Below are 23,194 nucleotides of genomic sequence, written 5' to 3'. Positions count from 1 at the left end.
GGGTTTGTTCCCTCTCATGGTCAGTGCCCAGTGTGTCCCTGTGGGCAGTGCCAGGCTGGGGACAGGCACACGAAGCATGACTTCATGCTGCTTCCTTAACAGGAGCACATCAAACTCATCGAAGCCAGAGAGGAAATTACAAACAAACAAACAAACAAACAAACAAACAAAAGACCCAAAAAGATGCTTTGCACTGATACACTCTCTGGTTGATCATTCCAAAGAAAATTCTCCACAGATCAGAAGCAAGTACCAATACTTTGTCCTCTGTTGAAAATTAATGACTTGAGGGGCTGGACATGTCCAGTGAGGGTTCAGGGGTCTGGTGGGTCCTTTATGGCTGATCCTGACCGGCCCAGGCCAAACCCAACCACCCCCATGGCTGCTCCATCCCAAACCTGGGGGCAACATTCAGACAGTTTGGAAACACTCCCCTTCCCTGCTACTCCGTCCTTCCTTACACATCCAGTGCCCAGGGAGCAAATGCCAACAGCAGGAGGAGAGAAAGGTGTCCCTCTGACTTACCCCACCCCACGGGCAGCACCAGGAGCCCCCAGCCCGGCCGGCGGGGCTGCAGCCTCTTGCCTTTGGCTGCTCCCAGCCCAGGGCACTTGGCAGAGCTGGGCTGGATCAGGGCTTTGGCCTGGCCTGGAAGAGAGGAGAACAAGGCAATTAAGGGCACTGGGCAAGTCAAAGGCTCCTGCCCTTCACCCTTCTCTTCAATTGCTCACTAGAGAGTTTTAGCCAAGAAAATCCAAGGGGGACACCAAATAAAATGAGACCTTCTCCAGCATTTTCATTCCTCTCTACTTCAGGCATTAAAAGGAGGCTCATCTTTCTTACTACATTCCTTGCCCCATTTGAACAGAACCCTTTTCATTCCAAACCCCCCTTGGGAGTCAGTCAATCCTCTGCCATTGGACTTTGGGCAAAGGAAGAGACACCTGGGATGCTGGAGCCCAGGAAAGGAGGGAGAGGAAGCTGACAGGGAGAGGTTTCAAGGCACTCCAGAACTCAGAAATGTGTTCATGCATTGCCAGCCCACCCCCATTCTGTGCCACCCACCTGAGCTGGGCAGGTGAGGCCAAGGCTCCCCTTCCTGCTGCCAGTCACTGTCCCAGCACACGGATCCCTGTGCTGGGCAGCACTTGGAAAAACCTGGGAAAGGCAAAAGGAAAATGGCACTGCCTGTCAGAAAACATGTCTGTTAACAAACCTTCTGGACAAATTTCATCCCATGCCTCTGCTCCAATAAACCCAGGGCAGGCAGGTCTGTCCAGCCCAGGGAGAACAGGAAGGAGAACTGCAGGAACACAGGCAGGCACAGGCAGCTCTTGGCACTTCTTCCCTGCAGACCTCTCTGCACTTGGGGCTCTTGGCACTTCATTTATAAAGAGTGGGGGGACAGCAGCCCAGGAATGCCCCTCAAAAACAGGGGCCTGGGCAGCTGGAGATTAGAGGAGGGGAGTTGTGAGGGGAGACACAGAGAGAGAACAGGAACAGGGGTTGTTTGGGAACAGGCTGTGTGTCCAGCACAGATGGGAACTGGAAACACGGGAGGCTGGAGGAATGCAGGGGGGGAGCACGGGCCTGCCTTGGATGGATCCTTTTTCCCTTTGCTCAGGGGCCTCAACTCCACCCTCTCTGAGAGCAGCAGGGAACTGCTGCAGGGGAAGAGTTCATTTAGGCACAAGGCAGTGATGCAGCCACTGGGGCAGGGGAAGAGGGGAGAGGAACTGACACAAAAATGACACAATCACCACTGAAAGGGACTTTATTGAGCTGCAACACAAACACATTCACAGCAGGCCAGGGCAAGAGGTGCCCACAGGACCACCAACACAGCAGCTGGGCTGGCAGGAACACCATCTTAACAAGTTATGGAGCCAGGGGCTCACAGTTGGGATCCATCCTAAAAGATGCACTCAGGCATCAGGGCCAAGTCCTGCCCAGTCACTGCACACAGTTCAGCCCCAGCAGCAGTGGGACTTTCTGCCTCTCCCTCCAATATTATTTGGGATCCAACAGCTCAGTGCTGTAGAATTTTAGCTCCATAAATGTTTTACACAGTTGAGCTTCACAAGAACTGGTGCATTTTTGAATATTCCTGTCTCTTCCAGGGCTGCACTTGCAGGATCCTTTGGGCCTGGTGTTTTGCTGACAGGCAGGGCACTCCAGGAAACAACTCCTCACCTGTCATGGAATAACAGGAACAGCTTAAACAAACACAGTCCAACACGTGGGATACAGATTTTGGGGATACAAAAGGAAATGAGCAAGGCAGAACTGTGGCTCAGCAGAAATCCCTCCCCACGACCCCCTCCCGCTCCCCCCCAGCCCACACGGCAGCCCCGGGGCAGCCGATCCCGCAGGCTCCAGCACTGGGACAATTCCTGCGGGTGCCTCCACCCCAGGGGAGGCTGCGGGGCGGCTCCAAGGGGGTCCTGCTGGCCAGGCTCTGCCCAACCAAGCCGGCTTTAGGCCAGGCCTGGCACTGTGGGGAGGTGGGCACGGGCAGGTTCTCGGGAGCTCCCCGTTGGCCACCCCTGGAGCGCTGGGCAGGCGCCCCGGCGGGGCCAAGGGTGGAGGGCACGGAACAGCTGCACACACCTTGGCTGCCTTGGCCCAGCACACACTCACTGCACCTGCAGCCTTTAAACAACTTCTTCTCGTTGATCCCAGAGTCAACAACTGCATATTGTTCATAAAATCAGTACAATAATTACTGTGAGCAGTGAATGGATGAAAGTGTTCAAAAACTTTGTAGCAGGTGGTGAGAATCCTGTAAATATGTCCCACCAGTGGTGAGCAGTGACTTGTTCTACCTGATGCCCAAAGGCCATTAATTGACCCCTGTAATTACTGTTTGTATTTGGTGATCAAGTCAAGTCTTATTTCAAATTTGCAGGGCAATAATTTGCACTTACATACAAAAATCCCTGGTTTACTTACAGTGAAGGGTCTTATTTTTCCAGCACGATATCGGTTGGTGCACTGCAGCAATTCAGGAAACAAAATCCAGTTAATTTTTGCAATCCAGGATGTGAATACAGCCCTCCAGATCAGTTCATTGGTACTCATTAAGTCCTTCTGTGCCTCATTTCTTTGTATTACAATATACACACCATGGCATGTGCACTCAGCCCAGTTCATAAGTTACTGGTGTTCCCCTGTGCACAACAATTACATCTTGGGGAACCATCAGAGAGCTGCCCAAACTCCCCATCACATTCTGGAGTGAAGGGTGGGGGGTAAATACAGTGGGCATCCCTTGTGCTCCTAAATTCAGCACTCAGGATACACCTGGCCCAGCTCTTTGCCATTGGTTACCAAACAATTCCATGTCTCCACTGTCTACAAATCCAATACCAGCTCCCGTTCCTCCCAGTCCCGTGTCCCCCCAGCCTCGCTGCCTGGGGCAAGATGGGAGCACTGGAAGAAGAGTGGGGAAAGGAATTCTATTATCCTGATGATGTTGGGCTGCAGGACACAGGCAGCAGGTACCCAACAGTTGGACCAATATTCGCCTCGGGAGGATGATGCCAAACTGTGCCATCCCCTGCCCCAGCTGATCCCTTTGCTCTTTTGGCAGCACTTCCCCAGAACAGCCCCGCAGGCAGAGCCCAGGGGACGGCCCTGCTGCTGTGACACTGGGGCTGGGACTGGCACCGCTCACACAGGGGGACAAGGATGCCAGGGAGACCCCCCGGACCCAGCACCGTAAGGGAAACTACAGCACTGCATGGCAACAGTGCTCCCAGCCCCTGGAATCACATCCATCCCATCCCACTGAGGGCACCAACAGCCGCCCGCACAATGAGCCCGACAGACCCCGGCCCTGCCAGAGAGTCCCCCCGGGCACAAAGGGAGACTGACCCCTGGGCAAGGGCCATTTGCTTCCCAGGTCACCTTGTCCTGGGGTCCTGGTTTGGAGCTGCTTTTCCATCTCCATCCAAATCAAACCAAGGCACCCGACCCAGGCACCTTTCCCAGGGAACTGCCCGGGCCAACAGCATCGCCCAGAGGGACCACAAGGGCTCTGAGGATGGCCAGGATCCACAGTTTCTGTAAGATATCAAGCTACAACATGGCAATATCATTCCCTCCACTAACATTTATTCACAGGAACATATTCCCATTTTCCTTGTCTGCATTTAATCACTAATTCCATGATGGTGTCAGCTGGGAGCCAAGTAGCCAAACCACTGCCAACTGACCCCAAATCCCTACAAACCTGACACTGCCCTCGTTCTTCCTGTTTCATTCCCACAGGTACAGTGTCTCACTCAGTACATGGACTACTTTTGCCTCCCCCCTTTGTGACTTCAAACTCCCTCTGGCACGGGTTATAAGCTCCTGCTTTCCAAAAGTGCTTCCCACTGACAGATGTGGCTGACCCAGCAGGGAGCCAGGCATGCTCCCTCTTCTCCCAGCACTTGCTCTGGGGCTTTTCCCCATTTCCCCAGTGATTTGTGCTCACTGTCCAGGGGATCTACACTTGTTGCTTCAACCACAGGGCCGGTGGCAACTCCCTCCCGAGGCCTCGCTCCTGCCCCGCCCCCTGCTCTGGCTCTGGCTTGGATACACCATCTCCATTCCATGGTGCTGCCTTCCTGAGCAGGGCCTGGCCTGGGCACCCTGGAGGAGCTTTGTACCCAAGGCCTTAGGGGGATTTCAGGCCCTCTTATCATTTGTTAAGTTCCCACTAAAGCCCAAGAACATACTCAGAGCCGCTTCTCCAACAGGGTCCATCTTGGGCTGGCTTCCAGTAACTTCCTGTTCCCAAATCCTAAGGGCACTTCCTTCCTACCTGTAACAGTTCATTAGGATACATGCCCGGAATAAAGACAAGGGCCACAAACATTCAAACACACAAAATATCTTTATTGCAGTGAGAATAATAATAATAATAAACTTAGCAAAGAGAATCAAAAGTCAAAAAAGGATACAAATGAACTACCTTATTGTGTGGCACTAAAACAAATACTAAGAACAGCATTCAATACAGTATAATATTAACTAGTAAAAAGGGAGTTTAAAGGGATACCAAAAAGGATCTTAACACAATATTATGGATAACTATTAACACGATATCTGGTTAGTAAAAGGGGAAATTAAAGGGAAAATATTATGAATACTAAATAAAGGGTATTAAAGGAACACTAAAGGATATTTAAAGTCTTCTTTCTCTGTTGCCTCCCATCACTACACTGTGCCCACCCCCCCAGCCAGGCAGGGCTGTCAGGATCTGCAGCAGCTGGTCGGTGCCCATCCCTTAGCGGGCGTCCCCGCGGAGCAACACAGGCTCGGTGGCAGGATGAGGATCGCTCAGCTCAGCAGTCCTGACAGCCCATTTTATCAGCTCCACATTACACCACGTAGGGCCAGGACGCAGTGTAAGGGGAGGCCTGAATGGCAGCCAAACACCGCCCGATCATGCCCTGATGGCAACAGTCTGGGCCTGCCCTACTTGTAGGGCAAGGGGCCAGCCACCCCTGCCCACATCATCTTCCTCTCACCAGCATCTTTCTCACCCCGAGGTTTGACCTCTCCCATTGTGTTTCAAGGGTAGATGTACCTACCTTGCAATATGTAGCAGAACCAAGGAAGAACTCAGCTCTGATCACAGGGGATGTCAGGCTGACTTGCTGAAAAGCACAATGGACCTTACAATTAGCTTGTGCCATCAAGTTACATTGTACCACACTCCAGCTGGTTTCACATCCTAATAGGATTTCTTTCTCACGCCTCTATGCTCCATTGATCATCTAATTCAAAAGTACCCCCATTACATGACCCTACTTCTGCCAGAGGCTCCAATTGGCATCGTTAGCACTGGCAGGAACCTTCAGTTCCCCCTCTCTGGCTCGTATTGGCCACAGGTCTGGAGCCTGTTGAAGTGCTCCCTGAGCTGTTTCCAACCCTCCCTGCTGCTCATTTCCCAATCAAACTCACACTTCTGCCCTGGGACTTTATGGCCCAGGCCAAGGATTGGTCCCAAAGGAGGACCTTGTTGTCACCAAAAGCCAAACAAACCAATAAACTGCTGGGCTTCCACCTTGCTCTGGGGGTGACCAAGCCTGAAGTCTCCTGCCTAGTCCTGGGCAATACTTCCTGGGGACCACAGCACCACTGAGTTCCTAAAAATATCACAGGTTGGGCAGGTCTTGAGTTTTGTCTGGATTAACTCCCCCCCTTCCTTTCCATGTGCTGCACTACTCACTCTAATGGTGCTTGTACTCCCTGAACCATTCCCTCACCCATCCAACCATCCCTTGTCCCCTCTCTGACAAGGACAGGGGGTCCAGGTGTTCTGCCACGCTCCCAGGGCAGAGAGTGGGACTGTGGAGCCACCCTCGAGGGGGGAAACGTGCCCTGCCTGCCCTGCCCAGGGAAAGGGAACTGCCCCCAGTGTTCCCCAGCACAAGGCACCCTTGGAAATATCCACTGCAATGGGACACTCAGGGACAGCAACAAGCACTGCACGAGGCTGCTCTGGCACAGGACCAATTTTAAGCTCAGCTTTTCTCTGGACCACTTCACTTTGTTTCCCACCTCATCCTGCAGTCAGAACTTGCTGTCCTTGCAACTTTTTAGGGTGACCATAAATTAAAGAGGCCTCTGCTCCAGCACCCACAAGGGCCTGAACCATCTGACAGGATCCATTTTTCCAGGGAATTCAAAGCTCCACCTGAGGACCACAGTCTTTTCTCACCCATCCTTGTGCTGCAGCTTGGTCTCCATCTCACTCTGCTTTCAGTTCTCTCCATGGTTGAACACTGGCAGCCCTGGCCCTGGGCGGAGCTCGGCATCCTGATCCCATCCCTCCTGGCCCCGGAACCGCTGGCTCAGCAATGGGGGGCCCTCCATTGCCAAGGGCACGGTCCTGTCAGGGCTCACGGGGGGAGCAGGAGGTCGAAGGCTCCATCCCTGCTGCTACAACCTTCCACCACTACAGCCAACAGAGGAGCCTCTCCAGCCCTGCCTCCCAAGGCATCCTGAACTAACCCATCCCAACTCCACAGGACAAACTGCTCCCTGTCTGCCCAGTCCAGTCTAATCCCAGAGGCTCCCAGATCATGCAGAAGAACTACTCAGGAGATCAGAGACTCCAGTCCATCTCTTCCTAGCACAGGTTTGGGTGAGTCTGGCAAATAGACCAACTGAGGAATTACCCAATGTTTTCCCAGTTTAACCCCTGTCACACCCATCACCTTAACACTGCCAGCCCTTAATTCTTGTTCTATTGGGTTAAGGATTGAGGAAGTTGTACTGTGATACTCTCAGCAATGCCTGAATCCATTGCAGGGACCTTGCTTTGAGCTCCCCAGGGCCGGGCACCCCGAGGATCTCCCCGAATAATCCTTTCGGTGCGCGCTGGAGTCCTCGGGGTGCCCCAACCCGGGGGGCACCCACAGCACTGTCCCTACAGGGGGGCCCAATTTGGTCCTAAACTGCAGGGGGATCTTGCCTGTGTCCCAGACTGGTCCGGGGATCTGAGGCCCTTCCCGAGAAAATCTCGGTGCCGGCGTGAAGGGCCAGAGATCCCTTGGAGCCACGGGAGAGCAGGCACAGAGTCCCTCCTGGGGGGACAATTCTGCTGCCTCAACTCAGCTCTTCAAAGAAGCCTCTAACACTCAATTGGTGAGTTTTAGAAACCAAGCATTGCTTGCTTACAACACCCTGCCATGATCCCAGCCCGACGGGTGTCCTGGCAATCAGCTCCCAAAGGGCACACACAGAGCTATCTCCATTGAAGCTGATGGGAGGGGTCAGCATTACAGGAGGGTTCATTTTCCTTCCCTGCATTCCTGTTCCATACTCAGGGCATTCTTCTACACTTATCACCATACACACCTACCCTTACAAGGTTTCCAAGGGGCTTCACCGAGGGCCTTCCCAGCTCTGCTCTGTCTGGAGCCCTCAAAGTCCTCAGGGCCTGCCTGAGGAACCTCAACACAACTCACCTGCTTACACAGCAACTTGGTGCTGCTTGCCTGCTGCCTCACTTCCCTTCTTCCTTCTTTCTTCACCTCCCTTGCTTGGTCCCTTTCAATTCCTTGGCTCAGCTCTGTGCACTTTCCAGGTTACATCCCACTGCAAAAAGGATCAGCTCTTGTTACATCTCAACACTCAGACAGCATTCCCCCTTTTTCCTGAAACTCGACCACTAGGCCAGTGTCTCCTTATTTAAAGCAGAGTTTGACTCCTCAGTGACAACAACAGCTACAGCCCTGAATCCTAACACAGGCTGAGACACAAACACGGATGGGAACTCTGAAGGATCCACTTTGTCCTGCTCACCAACCAAAAGGAGCTTTCTGAACTCAAGAATAACAGACCCCAGGTCCTTTTATCTGCAACTTCAGCTGCTATAAATGTGACCCCCAAGACCTGGAAAGGCCCTTCCCACTTCACCTGCAGGGCTGGCAGTGCCACCACTGGACACGGACCCAGGGGCTGGGCAGGAACGGAGGGGCTGGGGCGTCCAATCCATCGGCCCAGGCGGCACCAGGAGTTCCTGCAGTTCCTGAGGGGAGAGCCTCAAGACAACAAAGGATTATGGAGATCATTTTAAAGTTCAATATGCATATTTCCTGGAATATGGGGAGTTTGACAAGGCCTACTGGTGCAACAAGGACACACTCAAGGCTATCTATTCAAAGGATCTACCAGCACTCAAAAGCTGTCACTGTCCTTGCAGGGGGAACGCAGCAAACTCTGTTTGTTAAGAGCCTCCAGGAGGATTTCCAGCTTTTTGGGTTCTCTTTTAACTATTTTTCCCATCACTGTAGCTGGGACTGTCACCTGCCCTACAGGGGGAACAGCCCACAAAGTTCACTTGCAGGGATGCCATTAACTCAAAGTCCCTTCTCAGGGGGGTCACTGCACACCTTGTCCTTTCTTTGCCCTCCCCACCAAAGATGCTTCCAACACTTCTGAGACATCTGGCAGACCCAGAGCTCTCCTCAGGGAATGCTTTAGCTGCTTAAAGACTGCCCTTGCACCATCTAGCCAAGGCAGAAAATGCTTACAGGCTGTTGGAAAAGTTGGCATAACAGTCTTACCACACATCCAGAGGGAGCAATCCAGAGTCAACCCCATCCTACCATTCCCAGCAAGGCACTTCATGGGCTGTCTGGGGCTCAGGGAGGAGTCAGGTGACTTCTTTTCTTCCTTCCTGCTTTCTGGATTTTCTCCTTCCAAAGCAAAGATTTCTTGGCTTTCCTTGCTCAAGCAGATGCAGCAAAGGCCATCTTTTCAATCCAATACTGGAAACTGCTCAAGGTTGTCATTCAAGGTGCTTCTCTCAGGTCCTGCACTCATCAATCATCTTGGCCATTGGTTCCTTGGCAGGTTCTTGCATTCACGTCCTACAAGCAAACCAGGATGAGCAAATTCAGCTGTTACTGCAACCAATCCAAGCTGGTATTCTGATTTTAAAGGATACTGGGTTGGCCTTACCCATATAGATCCCACATTAGGGGTAATACTTACAGGTTCTGCCCTCTTCCACTCTCCTGGAACACTCCACTGGCCCACACCACAGGAACAACTGCAGCTGCCACTTCAGTCGGGGCCTTGCTGCTGACAGGAGTTATTCCCTGCACAACAAGAGCTGCTGCTTTGACACATTTAGTTTCAGCAATTACAGTTTCAATATCCCCAGTTTTCCATTTCATTTCTGCCCCAACTTCTCCAACCAATCCCTTCCTAGCACAGGTTTGGGTGAGTTTGGCAAAGAGGGAAACTGAAGAAATCACCAATGTTTTCCCAGTTTAACCCCTGTCACACCAATCACCTGAACACTGCCAGTCCTTCATTCTCCCTCTATTGGGTTAAGGACTGAGGAAGTTGGACCTGTGTCTGACCAGGACACGTGCAAACCAAATGCTGGGGACTGGAACACACACCTGGCACTCCTGCAGCTCACCATTACATTCCAGAGAAAACAGCCAATTGGACCATCACTGCTCATTTCTTAATCCCAATCCCACACTTCCTTTGCAGTTGGAGCACCACTTTTATCACCCAATTACAGTCCATTAGAGAGCTCCATGTGTAGCAGGGACAGGGACCCCTGGGATACTCTCAGCAATGCCTGAATCCATGGCAGGGACCTTGCTTTGAGCTCCCCAGGGCCGGGCACCCCGAGGATCTCCCCGAAGAATCCTTTCGGTGCGCGCTGGAGTCCTCGGGGTGCCCCAACCCGGGGGGCACCCACAGCACTGTCCCTACAGGGGGCCAAATTTGGTCTCAAGCTTGCCATGGACAGCCCAAAAGGCATTTCAAGAGTCCTTCTTTGGAACCCACCAACGGGTACGGGGAGGAAGCCACAAGAAGGCCTCGTTTCTAAAGGCAGGGGGATCTTGCCTGTGTCCCAGACTGGTCCGGGGATCTGAGGCCCTTCCCGAGAAAATCTCGGTGCCGGCGTGAAGGGCCAGAGATCCCTTGGAGCCACGGGAGAGCAGGCACAGAGTCCCTCCTGGGGGGACAATTCTGCTGCCTCAACTCAGCTCTTCAAAGAAGCCTCTAAGAGTCAGCTGGTGAGTTTTAGAAGCCAGGTATTCCTTGCTTACAACACCCTGCCATGATCCCAGCCTGACGGGTGTCCTGGCAATCAGATCCCCAAGGGCACACACAGGTATCTCCACTGAAGCTGATAGGAGGGGTCAGCATTACCTGATGGTTCATTTTCTTTGCCTGCATTCCTATTTCCACATTCAGGACATTTTCTAAGACTTATTACCATATACACCTACCCTTACAAGGTTTCCAAGGGGCTTCACCGAGGGCCTTCCCAGCTCTGCTCTGTCTGGAGCCCTCAAAGTCCTCAGGGCCTGCCTTAGGAACCTCAACACAACTCACCTGCTTACACAGCAACTTGGTGCTGCTTGGCTAGTGCCTCACTTCCCTTCTTCCTTCTTTCTTCACCTCCCTTGCTTGGTCCCTTTCAATCCCTTGGCTCAGCTCTGTGCACTTTCCCGGTTACATCCCACTGCAAAAAGGATCAGCTCTTGTTACATCTCAACACTCAGACAGCATTCCCCCTTTTTTCCTGACACTGGGCCATCAGGCCAGTGTCTCATGATTTAAAGCAGAGTTTGACTCCTCAGTGACCACAGCAACTACAGCTCTGAATCCTAACACAGGCTGAGACACAAACACAGATGGGAACTCTGAAGGATCAACTTTGTCCTGCTCACCAACCAAAAGGAGCTTTCTGAACTCAAGAATAACAGACCCCAGGTCCTTTATCTGCAATGTCAACTGCTATCAATGCGATCCACAAGACCTGGAAAGGCCCTTCCCACTTCACCTGCAGGGCTGGAGTGCCACCACTGGACACGGACCCAGGGGCTGGGCAGGAACGGAGGGGCTGGGGCGTCCAATCCATCGGCCCAGGCGGCACCAGGAGTTCCTGGAGTTCCTGAGGGGAGAGCCTCAAGACAACAAAGGATTAGGAAGATCATTTTAAACTTTAATATATATATCCAGTGGAATATGGGGAGTTTGACAAGGCCTACTGGTGCAACAAGGACACACTCAAGGCTATCTATTCAAAGGATCTACCAGCACTCAAAAGCTATCACTGTCCTTCTTGCAGGGAGAACTCAGGAAACTCTGTTGGTCAAAAGCCTCCAGGAGGACTTCCAGCTTTTGGGGCTCCCTTTTAACCATTTTTCCCATCACTGCAGCTGGGACTATCATCTGCCCAGGTGGGGGAGGAACAGGGGGAACAGCCCACAAAGTTCACTTGCAGGGATGCCATTAACTCAAAGTCCCTTGTTGGGGGGTCACTGCACACCTTGTCCTTGGTTTGCCCTCCCCACCAAAGATGCTTCGAACACTTCTGAGACATCTGGCAGACCCAGAGCTCTCCTCAGGGAATGCTTTAGCTGCTTAAAGGCTGCCCTTGCACCATCTAACCAAGGCAGCAAATGCTTACAGGCTGTTCTTAAAAGTTGGCAGAACAGTCTTACCACACATCCAGAGGGAGCAATCCAGAGTCCAGCCCGTCCTACCATTCCCAGCAAGGCAGTTCATGGGCTGTCTGGGGCTCAGGGAGGAGTCAGGGGGCTGCTTTTCTTCCTTCCTGCTTTCCAGATTCTCTCCTTCCAAAGCAAAGGTTTTTTGGCTTTCCTTGCTCAAGCAGATGCAGCAAAGGCCATCTTTTCAATCCAATACTGGAAACTGCTCGAGGTTGTCATTCAAGGTGCTTCTCTCAGGTCCTGCACTCATCAATCATCTTGGCCACTGGTTTTCTTGGCAGGTTCTTGCATTTATGTCCTACAAGCAAACCAGGATGAGCAAATTCAGCTGTTACTGCAACCAATCCAAGCTGGCATTCTGATTTTAAAGGGTACCAGGTTTGCCTTACCAGGAGAGATCCCACATTAGGGGTAATACCTACAGGTTCTGCTCTCTTCCACTCTCCTGGAGTTCCACTGGCCCACAGGACAGGAACAACTGCAGCTGACACTTCAGTCTGAACCTTGCTGCTGACAGGAGTTATTATCCCTCTGTAAACACCAAACTGCTTCAATACAAACAATCCAGTGGACACTACAACTCCTTGGCACTTTCAGTGTAACCAGTGCAAGTCAGTTGCTAAGTTACACAAGGTTTTCTTCTAAAGTTGTAATTAATTAAGATATCAAAAAAACAATTGTGAGATAAGAGATCCCCCTATGGTTCTACTTTCAGGGAAAAAACCCCAAACCCCCCTCCCCAGGGCTGCAATAGCTCAGGCTCCCAAAAAGGCCCAGGGGCGGGGCTGGGGCTTTTGGCTGCCCTGGAGCACAGGCAGGAACACGATGTCACCACCCCACGGGCACAGCTGAGAACCCAAAGAGCAGCCACACCAGCAGCTCCTGCCAGCCCTGCTGGGCTGGGCCTTGGGGAGGAAGGGCACTGGCCTTTCTTCCTGCCTAGGAGCAAAGAGCCTCCTTGCTGAGCACTTCTCCTGCCAAGGCCATCAGCTCAGATGGGAAGTTCATCAAGGGCAACTTCCTGGAATGAGAAAGATACCTCTTTCTCCGGACAATCTCTATCCAAATGAACTCAGAAGTACACACAAAACTACAGGTGTTACCTAAAATTTCTTACAAGAACCTCTGAGACTCAGCCGGTGAGTTTTAGAAGCCAGGCAATCTTTTATTCCTATGCTCTTGAATGATTCCAGCCCACCAGGTGCCCTGGCAGTCAGATTCCAAAGGGCACACAGAGCTATCTCCACTGCAGCTGATATGGCAGCATTACAGGAGGATTCATTTTCCTTCCCTGCATTCCTGTTCCAAGTTCAAGGCATTTTCCAACACTTATTACCATACACACCTACCCTTACAAGGTTTCCAAAGGGCTTCACCGAGGGCCTTCCCAGCTCTGCTCTGTCTGGAGCCCTCAAAGTCCTCAGGGCCTGCCTTAGGAACCTCAACACAACTCACCTGCTTACACAGCAACTTGGTGCTGCTTGGCTAGTGCCTCACTTCCCTTCTTCCTTCTTTCTTCACCTCCCTTGCTTGGCCCCTTTCAATCCCTTGGCTCAGCTCTGTGCACTTTCCCGGTTACATCCCACTGCAAAAAGGATTAGCTCTTGTTACATCTCAACACTCAGGTATCATTCCCCCTTTTTTTCTGACACTGGGCCATCAGGCCAGTGTCTCATGATTTAAAGCAGAGTTTGACTCCTCAGTGACAACAGCTACAGCCCTGAATCCTAACACAGGCTGAGACACAAACACAGATGGGAACTCTGAAGGATCAACTTTGTCCTGCTCACCAACCAAAAGGAGCTTTCTGAACTCAAGAAAAACAGCCCCCAGGTCCTTTTTCTGCAACTTCAGCTGCTATAAATGTGACCCACAAGACCTGGAAAGGCCCTTCCCACTTCACCTGCAGGGCTGGCAGTGCCACCACTGGACACGGACCCAGGGGCTGGGCAGGAACGGAGGGGCTGGGGCGTCCAATCCATCGGCCCAGGCGGCACCAGGAGTTCCTGGAGTTCCTGCAGGGAAGAGCCTCAAGACAACAAGGGATTAGGAAGATCATTTTTTCCTTTAATATGTATATCTCCTGGAATATGGGGAGTTGGACAAGGCCTACTGGTGCAACAAGGACACACTCAAGGCTATCTATTCAAAGGATCTACCAGCACTCAAAAGCTATCACTGTCCTTCTTCCAGGGAGAACTCAGGAAACTCTGTTGGCCAAAAGCCTCCAGGAGGATTTCCAGCTTTTGGGGCTCCCTTTTAACCATTTCTCCCATCCCTGTAGCTGGGACTATCACCTGCCCTACAGGGGGAACAGCCCACAAAGTTCACTTGCAGGGATGCCATTAACTCAAAGTCCCTTCTCAGGGGGGTCACTGCACACCTTGTCCTCTGTTTGCCCTCCCCACCAAAGATGATTCCAACACTTCTGAGACATCTGGCAGACCCAGAGCTCTCCTCAGGGAATGCTTCAGCTGCTTAAAGGCTGCCCTTGCACCATCTAGACAAGGCAACAAATGCTTACAGGCTGTTGGAAAAGTTGGCAGAACAGTCTCACCACACATCCAGAGGGAGCAATCCAGAGTCAACCCCGTCCTACCATTCCCAGCAAGGCAGTTCATGGGCTGTCTGGGGCTCAGGGAGGAGTCACTTGGCTGCTTTTCTTCCTTCCTGCTTTCCAGATTCTCTCCTTCCAAAGCAAAGGTTTCTTGGCTTTCCTTGCTCAAGGAGATGCAGCAAAGGCCATCTTTTCAATCCAATACTGGAAACTCCTCGAGGTTGTCATTCAAGGTGCTTCTCTCAGGTCCTGCACTCACCAATCATCTTGGCCATTGGTTTTCTTGGCAGGTTCTTGCATTTATGTCCTACAAGCAAACCAGGATGAGCCAATTCAGCTGTTACTGCAACCAATCCAAGCTGCAATTCTCATTTTAAAGCATACTGGGTTGGCCTTACCCATATAGATCCCACATTAGGGCTAATACCTACAGGTTCTGCCCTCTTCTACTCTCCTGCAATTCCACTGGCCCACACGACAGGAACAACTGCAGCTGCCACTTCAGTCAGGACCTTGCTGCTGACAGGAGTTATTCCTTGCACAACAAGAGCTGCTGCTTGGACACATTTAGTGTCAGCAATTACAGTTTCAATAGCCCCAGTTTTCAATTGCATTTCTGCCTCAACTTTTCCAGTCAATCCCTTCCTAGCACAGGTTTGGGCAAGTTTGGCAAAGAGAGAAACTGGAGAATCACCCAGTGTTTTCCCAGTTTAACCCTGTCACACCAATCACCTGAACACTGCCAGTCCTTCATTCTCCCTCTATTGGGTTAAGGACTGAGCAAGTTGGACCTGTGTCTGACCAGGACAGGTGCAAACCAAATGCTGGGGACTGGAACACACACCTGGCACTCCTGCAGCTCTTACCATTACATTCCAGAGAAAACAGCCAATTGGACCATCACTGCTCATTTCTTAATCCCAATCCCACACTTCTTTGGCACTTGGAGCACCACTTTTATCACCCAATTACAGTCCATTAGAGAGCTCCATGTCTAGCAGGGACAGGGACCCCTGGGATACTCTCAGCAATGCCTGAATCCATTGCAGGGACCTTGCTTTGAGCTCCCCAGGGCCGGGCACCCCGAGGATCTCCCCGAATAATCCTTTCGGTGCGCGCTGGAGTCCTCGGGGTGCCCCAACCCGGGGGGCACCAACAGCACTGTCCCTCCAGGGGGGCCAATTTGGTCTCAGGGGTTCAATGGACAGCCCAAAAGGCATTTCAAGAGTCCTTTGGAACCCACCAACGGGTACGGGGAGGAAGCCACAAGAAGGCCTCGTTTCTAAAGGCAGGGGGATCTTGCCTGTGTCCCAGACTGGTCCGGGGATCTGAGGCCCTTCCCGAGAAAATCTCGGTGCCGGCGTGAAGGGCCAGAGATCCCTTGGAGCCACGGGAGAGCAGGCACAGAGTCCCTCCTGGGGGGACAATTCTGCTGCCTCAACTCAGCTTTTCAAAGAAACCTCTAATGCTCAATTGGTGAGTTTTAGAAGCCAGGCATTCCTGCACGCTGTAAGATATTTTAAGGGCTTACTGAGTGAAAAACATAAAGCTTTTATCAGGGACATCTGATCTCCAACAGACAGCTCCTTTCCCCTTTCAGCACAACAGGTTTTTCCCGTTATCACTTAGTAGGAAGTGCCCAGGAACCCCAGACTGTGCTTTTCAGAACAGAAAATAAACAGAGGGAAGGAGCTTTGCACGAGTGTAACATAGTCCAGAACAGACCTGACTTTAGTTTCACTCTTGATGTTCAAATATAGCAGAAGACAAACACTCCAGCAGGAGAGCTGGCACATTACCCATGGTACCCTCAAAGTCCATCTTATGAGAGCTGTAGGAAAATCGCAGCTGTACGAGTCCCTTGTGCCTGCAGATGCCTGGGGATCCTCTCCATCCACCTCGTGCTCTCCCAACAGCAGAAAGGGGGACCTCAGGGACATGGTGGTACTCGACATCCTGCTGAGAGAGCAAGGAAACCATTAGCATAAAGGGGAGTGGGAATCTAAAACTTCCTGTCCTGGGAGCTTTGTCAAGTCTGCAACCAAGAGGGGGAAAATTTGCATCTCCTTTGGTGCAGGTGTCAACAGAAGCCAACAGAGGTTTCACCTTTTTCAGACAGCTGTGCCCTTTCTGGCTCCCTGGCAGCTCCAATGGCACCAGAACCCCCTTCCTGCACACCCACGGCTGTCACACACAGCCACCCACACACCTTTGCTCCAGCCCACACGGGGCCAACATTTCCTCACCCTACACATCCCAAGGGCAGTATTTTTGCTAGAGAGCACAGCAACCCCCCTGTCCTTGCAGACTGCCTCCATGCAAAACAGCAATCACTTCTCCTGGACACTTCTCCCACACTCAAGGTCTTTTCAAACTGCTGTCGTGCCACCAAACCTGCTCAGGGTCCATCCCAGCTTCTGCCTGTCCTTGCATTTCAAGGCACGGGCATATTCTATCCGCCAACAGCAAACCCAGCTCCTCACTGGCAGTATAAGCCCTGCTCTTACCTGGACAGACTCCCAGGTTCGGCACAGCTGTGGGTCATGGAGCAGCTTCCCAAGGCCCTTCTCTCTCCCAGCAGGAAGCACAACTCGCCTCCACTCCCCAGCACCAGGGGAAACCACGAGCCAGGCTGCAAACTGACACAGAACGAGCAAAAAGCATTAACGCAGCACCAAAAAACCAAGTTAAAGCAGTCTTTGCCTCGTAACCCTGCACAGGGAAAGGCTTTGGGATTCCGAGGCAATCCCTGATCCACCCAGAGAGCACCAGCCCCGCAGTCCTGCCACGGCTCCCCCCAGGGGCACCCGGCAGGTAAGGGGCTTACCCGGCCCCCGCCGCCCAGCACAAGGCGCCCCTAAACGCCCCCCGGCTCCCCCGGTCGATAACCCATCGGCCAAGGCGCTCTCCCCTCCGCAGCCCGGGCAGCAGCGGGGCCGCACCCTCAGCCCTCACACACAACCGCCCGCATCTGCCCCGCCGGCCCTTTATACCGCGGGCCGGCAGCGCTGCCCAATCAGCGCTCGAGTGCCTCCGCCCAATCCCAGCCCGCCTGGCCCTGCGGTCCCGCCCCGCCCGCTCAGCCCGGCCCCGCCCCTCGGCGCGGCCCCGCCCCCTGGCGCGGCCCCGCCTCCCTGTTCCTCTCAGGCGCTGCTGGGGCCGGGGAAGGGCGAGTGGGAGCTCCGCGGTCACGGCCCGTCCGGGAGCTCTCCCAGTAGAAGGGTAGGGAGGCGGGGAGCGGGCGGGAGCGGCCCCGGGAGTGGGGCTTGCGGGGCAGTTCGGCGGCGGGGCTGGGGGCGGCGCTGGAGCTGCGGGAGTCGGCACGCGACCGGCGCGGCAGCTGGGCCGAGGAGCGGCGGTGAGCCAGGGTGGGACCAGGTCGCGGCTGCCGCTCCGGGGAGCTGTGGGGAGCCATGGGGCAGCACTCCTTCGGCTACCGATCCAGGGGGAGCCGGGGTCGGTGCCCCGCAGCTGCCGAGGCAGGGCGTTGGGCAGGCGGTGTCCCGGGCAGCTGTGCCGGCTGGGTTTGGTCAGTGCCCAGTGGGGGAGCAGCCCGTGCTCAGGGGTGCTCCCCCGAACCAGAAGGGCTAGGATGCAGCCTCTCAGGCGAGCTGGTATTGAAAGTATTGTTACAAAGAAAAGTGATAAAAAATGTTTCATTCTATTATAATTTTATTTTACTCTTATTTTCACCTTCTGACTACTTGATTGTTTATTCTATTGTTTTGTTGCTGTAGTACTGTTCCCGTTGGGATGGGTGGGACAGCTCCTAGAGATATTTAAGTGAATGACCAAGACTGATTTGGGGCCTTGTCAACAGCCCCGGGCTGCAGAGATACCCAGGAGCAGCTTTAGGCAGAGGCAGCAGAAAGCTGAGGCAGAGGCAGCAGAAAGCTGAGGACCTGGAGCTCAGGCAGCAGAGCTGGTGGAGACATAAAGACGGTAGGGCGGTGGGCAAAACCAGAGTGGGGCTGGGTTAGGGAGCATAGACCTAGCGTAAGTGCTGTAGGGATGGAGCTGGGATAAAAATGGTCAGGAGTGGCCTGGAATGTGGGCTTGAGAGTTGGGGTGGAAAACTCAGACGTTTAACAAAAGAAGGATGCTAGGATTGGAACGTGCAGCAGCTTTACCAGGAGCTGACAGCAGAGCTGGCAGAGAAATAAAGCTTGTGGGTCTGGGTATGGGATAGGGAGAGTGGAGCTTGGAAAGGGACTGTGGAGCAGGGATAGGGATCGTGGCACTGGAGCAGAAATAACTGTAGGATTGAGACAGGGACTGGCACCGTCGCTTAAACCTCTGTGTGGCTGTGGAATAGGGGTTGATGGGCGGGATCATGGACTGGGCGGGAAGACCTGAAATCAGTCTAGTGCTGGGCTTGTGACTTTGGAATTGGGATAGGGTTTGTGGGGCTGGAAGAGTAACTGTGGGACTGGGCTTGGGAGTTTGAGGTTGGAGCTGGAAAGTCCCAGAGCTGGAGCCAAGAAGATCCTGCAGTGAGAAGCTGAAACAGTTTCCCATGACGGCGCTGGCAAGATGCAGAGCTGCTGCTGAGAGAGCAGAGCTGGCAGTGCAATAAAGCTTGTGGGTCTGGAGCTAAAATCACTGAGGGGCTGGGCTAGGGATGGGTTCTGGGCTGGGGACTGTAACACTTGGGCATTATTTAGTGTGTGGCGGAGATAGGGCCTGTGGCACCGTGGCTGAAATCCCCTGTGTGTTTGGAATTGCCTCAAACCCATTGCAGTCCCTCCCCAGTGCTCCCAGTCCAATCCCAGTCCCTCCCCAGTGTCATTCCAAGTTCCCCCAGTCGCATCCCAGTCCTTCCCCAGTGCCCTCAGTGCTCCCGGTCCCACCCCAGTACCCTCAATCCCGTCCCAGTTCCCTCCCCAGTGATCCCGCTCGTTCCCAAGTGCCCCCAGTGCAGCCCAGTCCCAGCCCAGTGCCCCCAGTACCTCTCCAGTTCCCTTAGTGCCATAGTAGTTCTCTCAGTCCCATCCAAGTGCCTCCAGTCTTTGCCCACTGCATCCCAGTGCTCCTAGTCCCTCCCGAGTGCATTCGAGTGCCATCATCAGTGCCCCCAGTCCCATCCCAGTCCCTCCTAAATGGTTCCTAGTCCCTCCCCAGTGCTTACAGTCAAATCCCAGTCCCTTCCCAGTACATCTGCGTCCCATTCCAGTGACAGCAGTCCCATCCCAGTGGTCCCAGTCCCTCCCCAGAGATTTGCAGGCCCATCCCAGGCACACTCCTCAGTCCCCTCCCCAGTCATGTCACAGTCCCCTTGCAGTCCCTCCCCAGTCCTATCCCAGTCCCTGCAGTCGCTTTCCCAGTGCTCCCAGTTCCCTCCCCAGTGACCTCAGTCTCATCCCTGTGCCCACCCAGCACATCTCAGTCCCATCCCAGTGCCCATAGTCCCACTGTCCCCAATACCTCCCTAATGACCCCTGTCCCATCCCAGTTCCCCCAGTCTCTCCCCTGAGAATCCCAGTCACAGTCCAGCGCCCCCAGTGCCAGCCCAGTTCTCCCCAGTCCCTCTCCAGTGCCCTCAGTCCCATCCCAGTGCCTGTAGTCCCACTGTCCCCAATCCCTCCCCTATGGCCCCTATCCCATCCCAGTTCCCCCAGTCCCTCCCCTGAGAATCCCATACCAGTAGATAGCAGTCCAGTGCCCCCACTCCCAGTCCAGTTCCCCAATCCCTCTCCATTGCCCTCAGTCCCATCCCAGTTCTTCCCCACTACCCCCAGTCCCTCCCCAGTGCCCCATGTCTCATCCCAGTGCCCCTAGTCAGCCCCAGTGCATCCAAGTCCCTTGAAGTGCCACCAGTCCCATCCCAGTCCCTCTCCATTGCCCCCAGTCTCCCCCCCAATGCTTTCTGATCCTTTTCCCTGTGCATCCCATTTCCATCCCAGTCACCTCGCAGTCTCTCCCAGCTCCCTTCCCAGTTCCCCCAGTCCTATCCCAGTGCCACCAATTCTCCCAGTCCCACCCCAGTGCGCGTACTCTCATCCCACCCCAGTGCGCGTACTCTCTTCCCACTTCCCCCCGTGCAAGCCAGCACCCCCATTCCCTCCCAAGTGTACTCCCGCAGTGCAACCCGGTCCTTCCCCAGTTTGCCCAGTCCCATCCCAGTGCTTCCCACTGCCCCTAGTCCCATCCCAATTCCCTCCCCAGTGATCCCAGTCCCCTCCCAGTGCTTCCCTGCTGTATTCCAGTCCCTCTACAGTGCACCCCTGTCCTTCCCTACTGGCTCAGTCCTATCCCAGTTCCCTCCCCACTGACCTCAATCCCATCCCAGTGGTGCCCCAGTGCATCCTAGTGCCTCCCCAGTGCCTCTCAGTCCCATCTCAGTGCCTCCAGTCCCTCCCCAGAGAATCCCAGTCCCAGCCCAGTTCTCCCAAGTGACCTCAGGCCCTCTCCAGTGCCCTCAGTCCCAGACCAGTCCCTCCCCAGCGCATCTCAGTCCTATCCCAGTGCCCCCAGTCCCACTGTCCCCAATCCCTCCCCAATGACCCCAGTCCCATCCCAGTGCTCGCAGTCCCTCCCCAGAAAATCTCAGTCCCACCCCAGTGTCCACACTCCCAGCCCAAATCCCCCAAGTGCCCCAGTCCCTTTCCAGTGTCCCGTCCCCAGTCCCATCCCCGTCCCTCCCCACTGCCACCCGTCCCTCCCAGTGCATCCCAGTCCTTTTCCCCAGTGCAAGAGACACAGAGGACATGAAATTCCAGGGCATCTGCACTTGCCATGGGGGCTGCAGGGAGAAGCAGCTGGAGGTGTTTGCTCTCTACCCCTTTCCCACCTTCCCCTCAGTTCCCTGGGACTCCAGGGAATCACAGCTCCCCTTGGCTTCTCCGGGGGCCTCGCTGAAGGGTTTCTAAGTGTGACTCTGAGATTTTCTGGTCTTGGAATTTATTGCTGTGTCAGGGCATGTCTCACTGAGCAGTCTGTCTTTTAACACTTCCCAGGGCAGGAGAATTGCAGAGGAAGAAAGCAAAGGAAGCCCAGAGCCTGGACTAGGCAGGCCCAGGCCTCTGGCGAGCCCAGGCCTTGCTGCTCGGTGCCGATTGTGCCCGGGGCTTGTTCCTCACCGTTCGGTTCCAATTGAGAGGGGAGCAAGAGGCAGAACAGCTGCTGCTGCTGCTGCTGCTGGGCCTGAACTGTCTGCAGTGCCCGGGGGCCGGGCAGGACTTGGCCCCGATGCCTGCATTGCTCTGCAGTGGCCAGGGAGGGGTCCCAAAAGTCATCCCCCCGCCTGCTGTGCTGCACAGCAGGGGCTGGCTAGGCCGGTTCCCGGCCGGGGGAGCCCGGGGGAGGCCGTGCTGGGGCTGAGGGGCTGCTGCTCTCTGGGCCTCTCGGGCTTTGCCTTGGAATCCCAAAGCCTGGGCCTGCACGGGAGGATGAGACAAAGGTGACTCTAAATTGGTTTCTTGTGGAGTGTTTTGGGGCCGAGTTAATGCTCTTGGCTTGTTGTGTGTCGATTCCCAGCCTCGGTCAGGGCTTCCCAGGGAGCGTTGCTGCCGCTGCTGCTGCTGCTGCTGCTGCTGCTGCTGCCGCCGCCGGGAGAGAGAAATCCTTTGGGAAGCTGAGCTAGAAACGGCAACTCTGTGAATTGCTCAGCTCTTCCTAGGTAAGAGCGGGTTTTAGGGAAGAAAGGCCGGTACTTGCGAAAGGCGACGTGGGTCTTGCAGGGCGTGTATTTTTGCCAGTCTGCGCTCCGGGAGTCCTTGAGGCCCTTGGGGGTGAGTAGCGGGGGGGGGGCTGTAGTGCCGCTCCCGGCCGTGTCCGCCAGGCGGCGACTGCGAGGCAGGGCCCGGCGGTCGGGGCGGGCTGGGAAGCGGCGCCCGTGGGGAGCGAGGCGTTGGCCGGGCCAGGCTTGAAGGGCCGGCGTTGGGGGCTGCGGCCGCTCCCGGCCCTTCTGGCGCTGCCGAGGCTGCCGGGGAGGGACCGGCCTGTGCTGGGGGCACGGGGGTTTGTTCTTTGTGTTTGAGGGCGGCAGCGGGAGCGGCGCTGCGGGGCGGGACGGGCGAGAGGGGCCGGGTGACGGCGGGGAAGCCGCGGCGGGGCCCAGGGGATGCAGCTCTCTGGCTTCCCGACTGGCTTTGCAGACATTTGCCACCTTCAGAGGAGGCACAAATCCCCGCGGAGCTGAGCAAGGGGTGCGGGGAGTGCAGCGAGCTGGGGCGGGGCTGTGTCCAGGGGAGGGGGTGCGCAGTCTCCCAAAATCTGCACCCAAAAACAGCCCGAAACAGCCCCAAAGCCCAGAGCGAAGCGCCGCGGGATCGCGCCGGCCCCGCCCCTCGGCCCGCCCAGGCCCGCCCCCCCGGAAGGCACGGGCACCGCCCCCGGCACCGCCCTGCCCGCCCCCAAGAACGCCGCTGTCCCCACTCCCAGCCTCGCTCCCCTTGTCCCGGGAGAGCTCCCGGACGGGCCATGACCGAGGAGCTCCCACCGCCCTTCCGTGGTCCCAGCAGCGCTTGAGGAGAACAGGGGGGCGGGGCCGCGCCGAGGGGCGGGGCCGGGTGAGCGGGCGGGGCGGGGCCGCAGGGCCAGGCGGGCTGGGATTGGGCGGAGGCGCTCGAGCGCTGATTGGGCAGCGCTGCCGGCCCGCGGTATAAAGGGCCGGCTGGGGGGGTGGGGTCGGTTGTGTGTGAGG

General features: G+C 55.0%; 1 protein-coding gene and 1 long non-coding RNA gene across 2 annotated transcripts; both read right to left on the bottom strand.

Moving 5' to 3' along the window:
• Window positions 1-1,756: 1,756 nt before the first annotated feature.
• On the bottom strand, window positions 1,757-4,830 carry LOC113998424. Its single transcript, XR_005562793.1, has 3 exons — window positions 4,725-4,830; window positions 2,953-2,994; window positions 1,757-2,193 (listed from the first exon to the last, which is right to left on the bottom strand). It is a non-coding gene; the product is annotated as an uncharacterized LOC113998424 (long non-coding RNA).
• A 16,603-nt stretch (window positions 4,831-21,433) lies between these two features.
• On the bottom strand, window positions 21,434-22,994 carry LOC120322859 (formin-like protein 3; the record flags this gene model as incomplete). The annotated part of the gene is made up of 2 exons (XM_039379258.1): window positions 21,434-22,128; window positions 22,203-22,994. Coding segments are annotated over 2 exons (1,366 nt in total), but the record flags the coding sequence as incomplete, so codon positions are not given.
• Window positions 22,995-23,194: the final 200 nt, after the last annotated feature.

This window comes from Pipra filicauda, unplaced genomic scaffold (genome assembly GCF_003945595.2).
Source record: "Pipra filicauda isolate LSUMZ 115617 unplaced genomic scaffold, ASM394559v2 scaffold1048_size34704_pilon, whole genome shotgun sequence".
NCBI lineage: Eukaryota > Metazoa > Chordata > Aves > Passeriformes > Pipridae > Pipra > Pipra filicauda.
The sequence above is the reverse complement of the archived record's forward strand: the minus strand, read 5'-3'. Positions and strand labels throughout refer to the sequence as shown.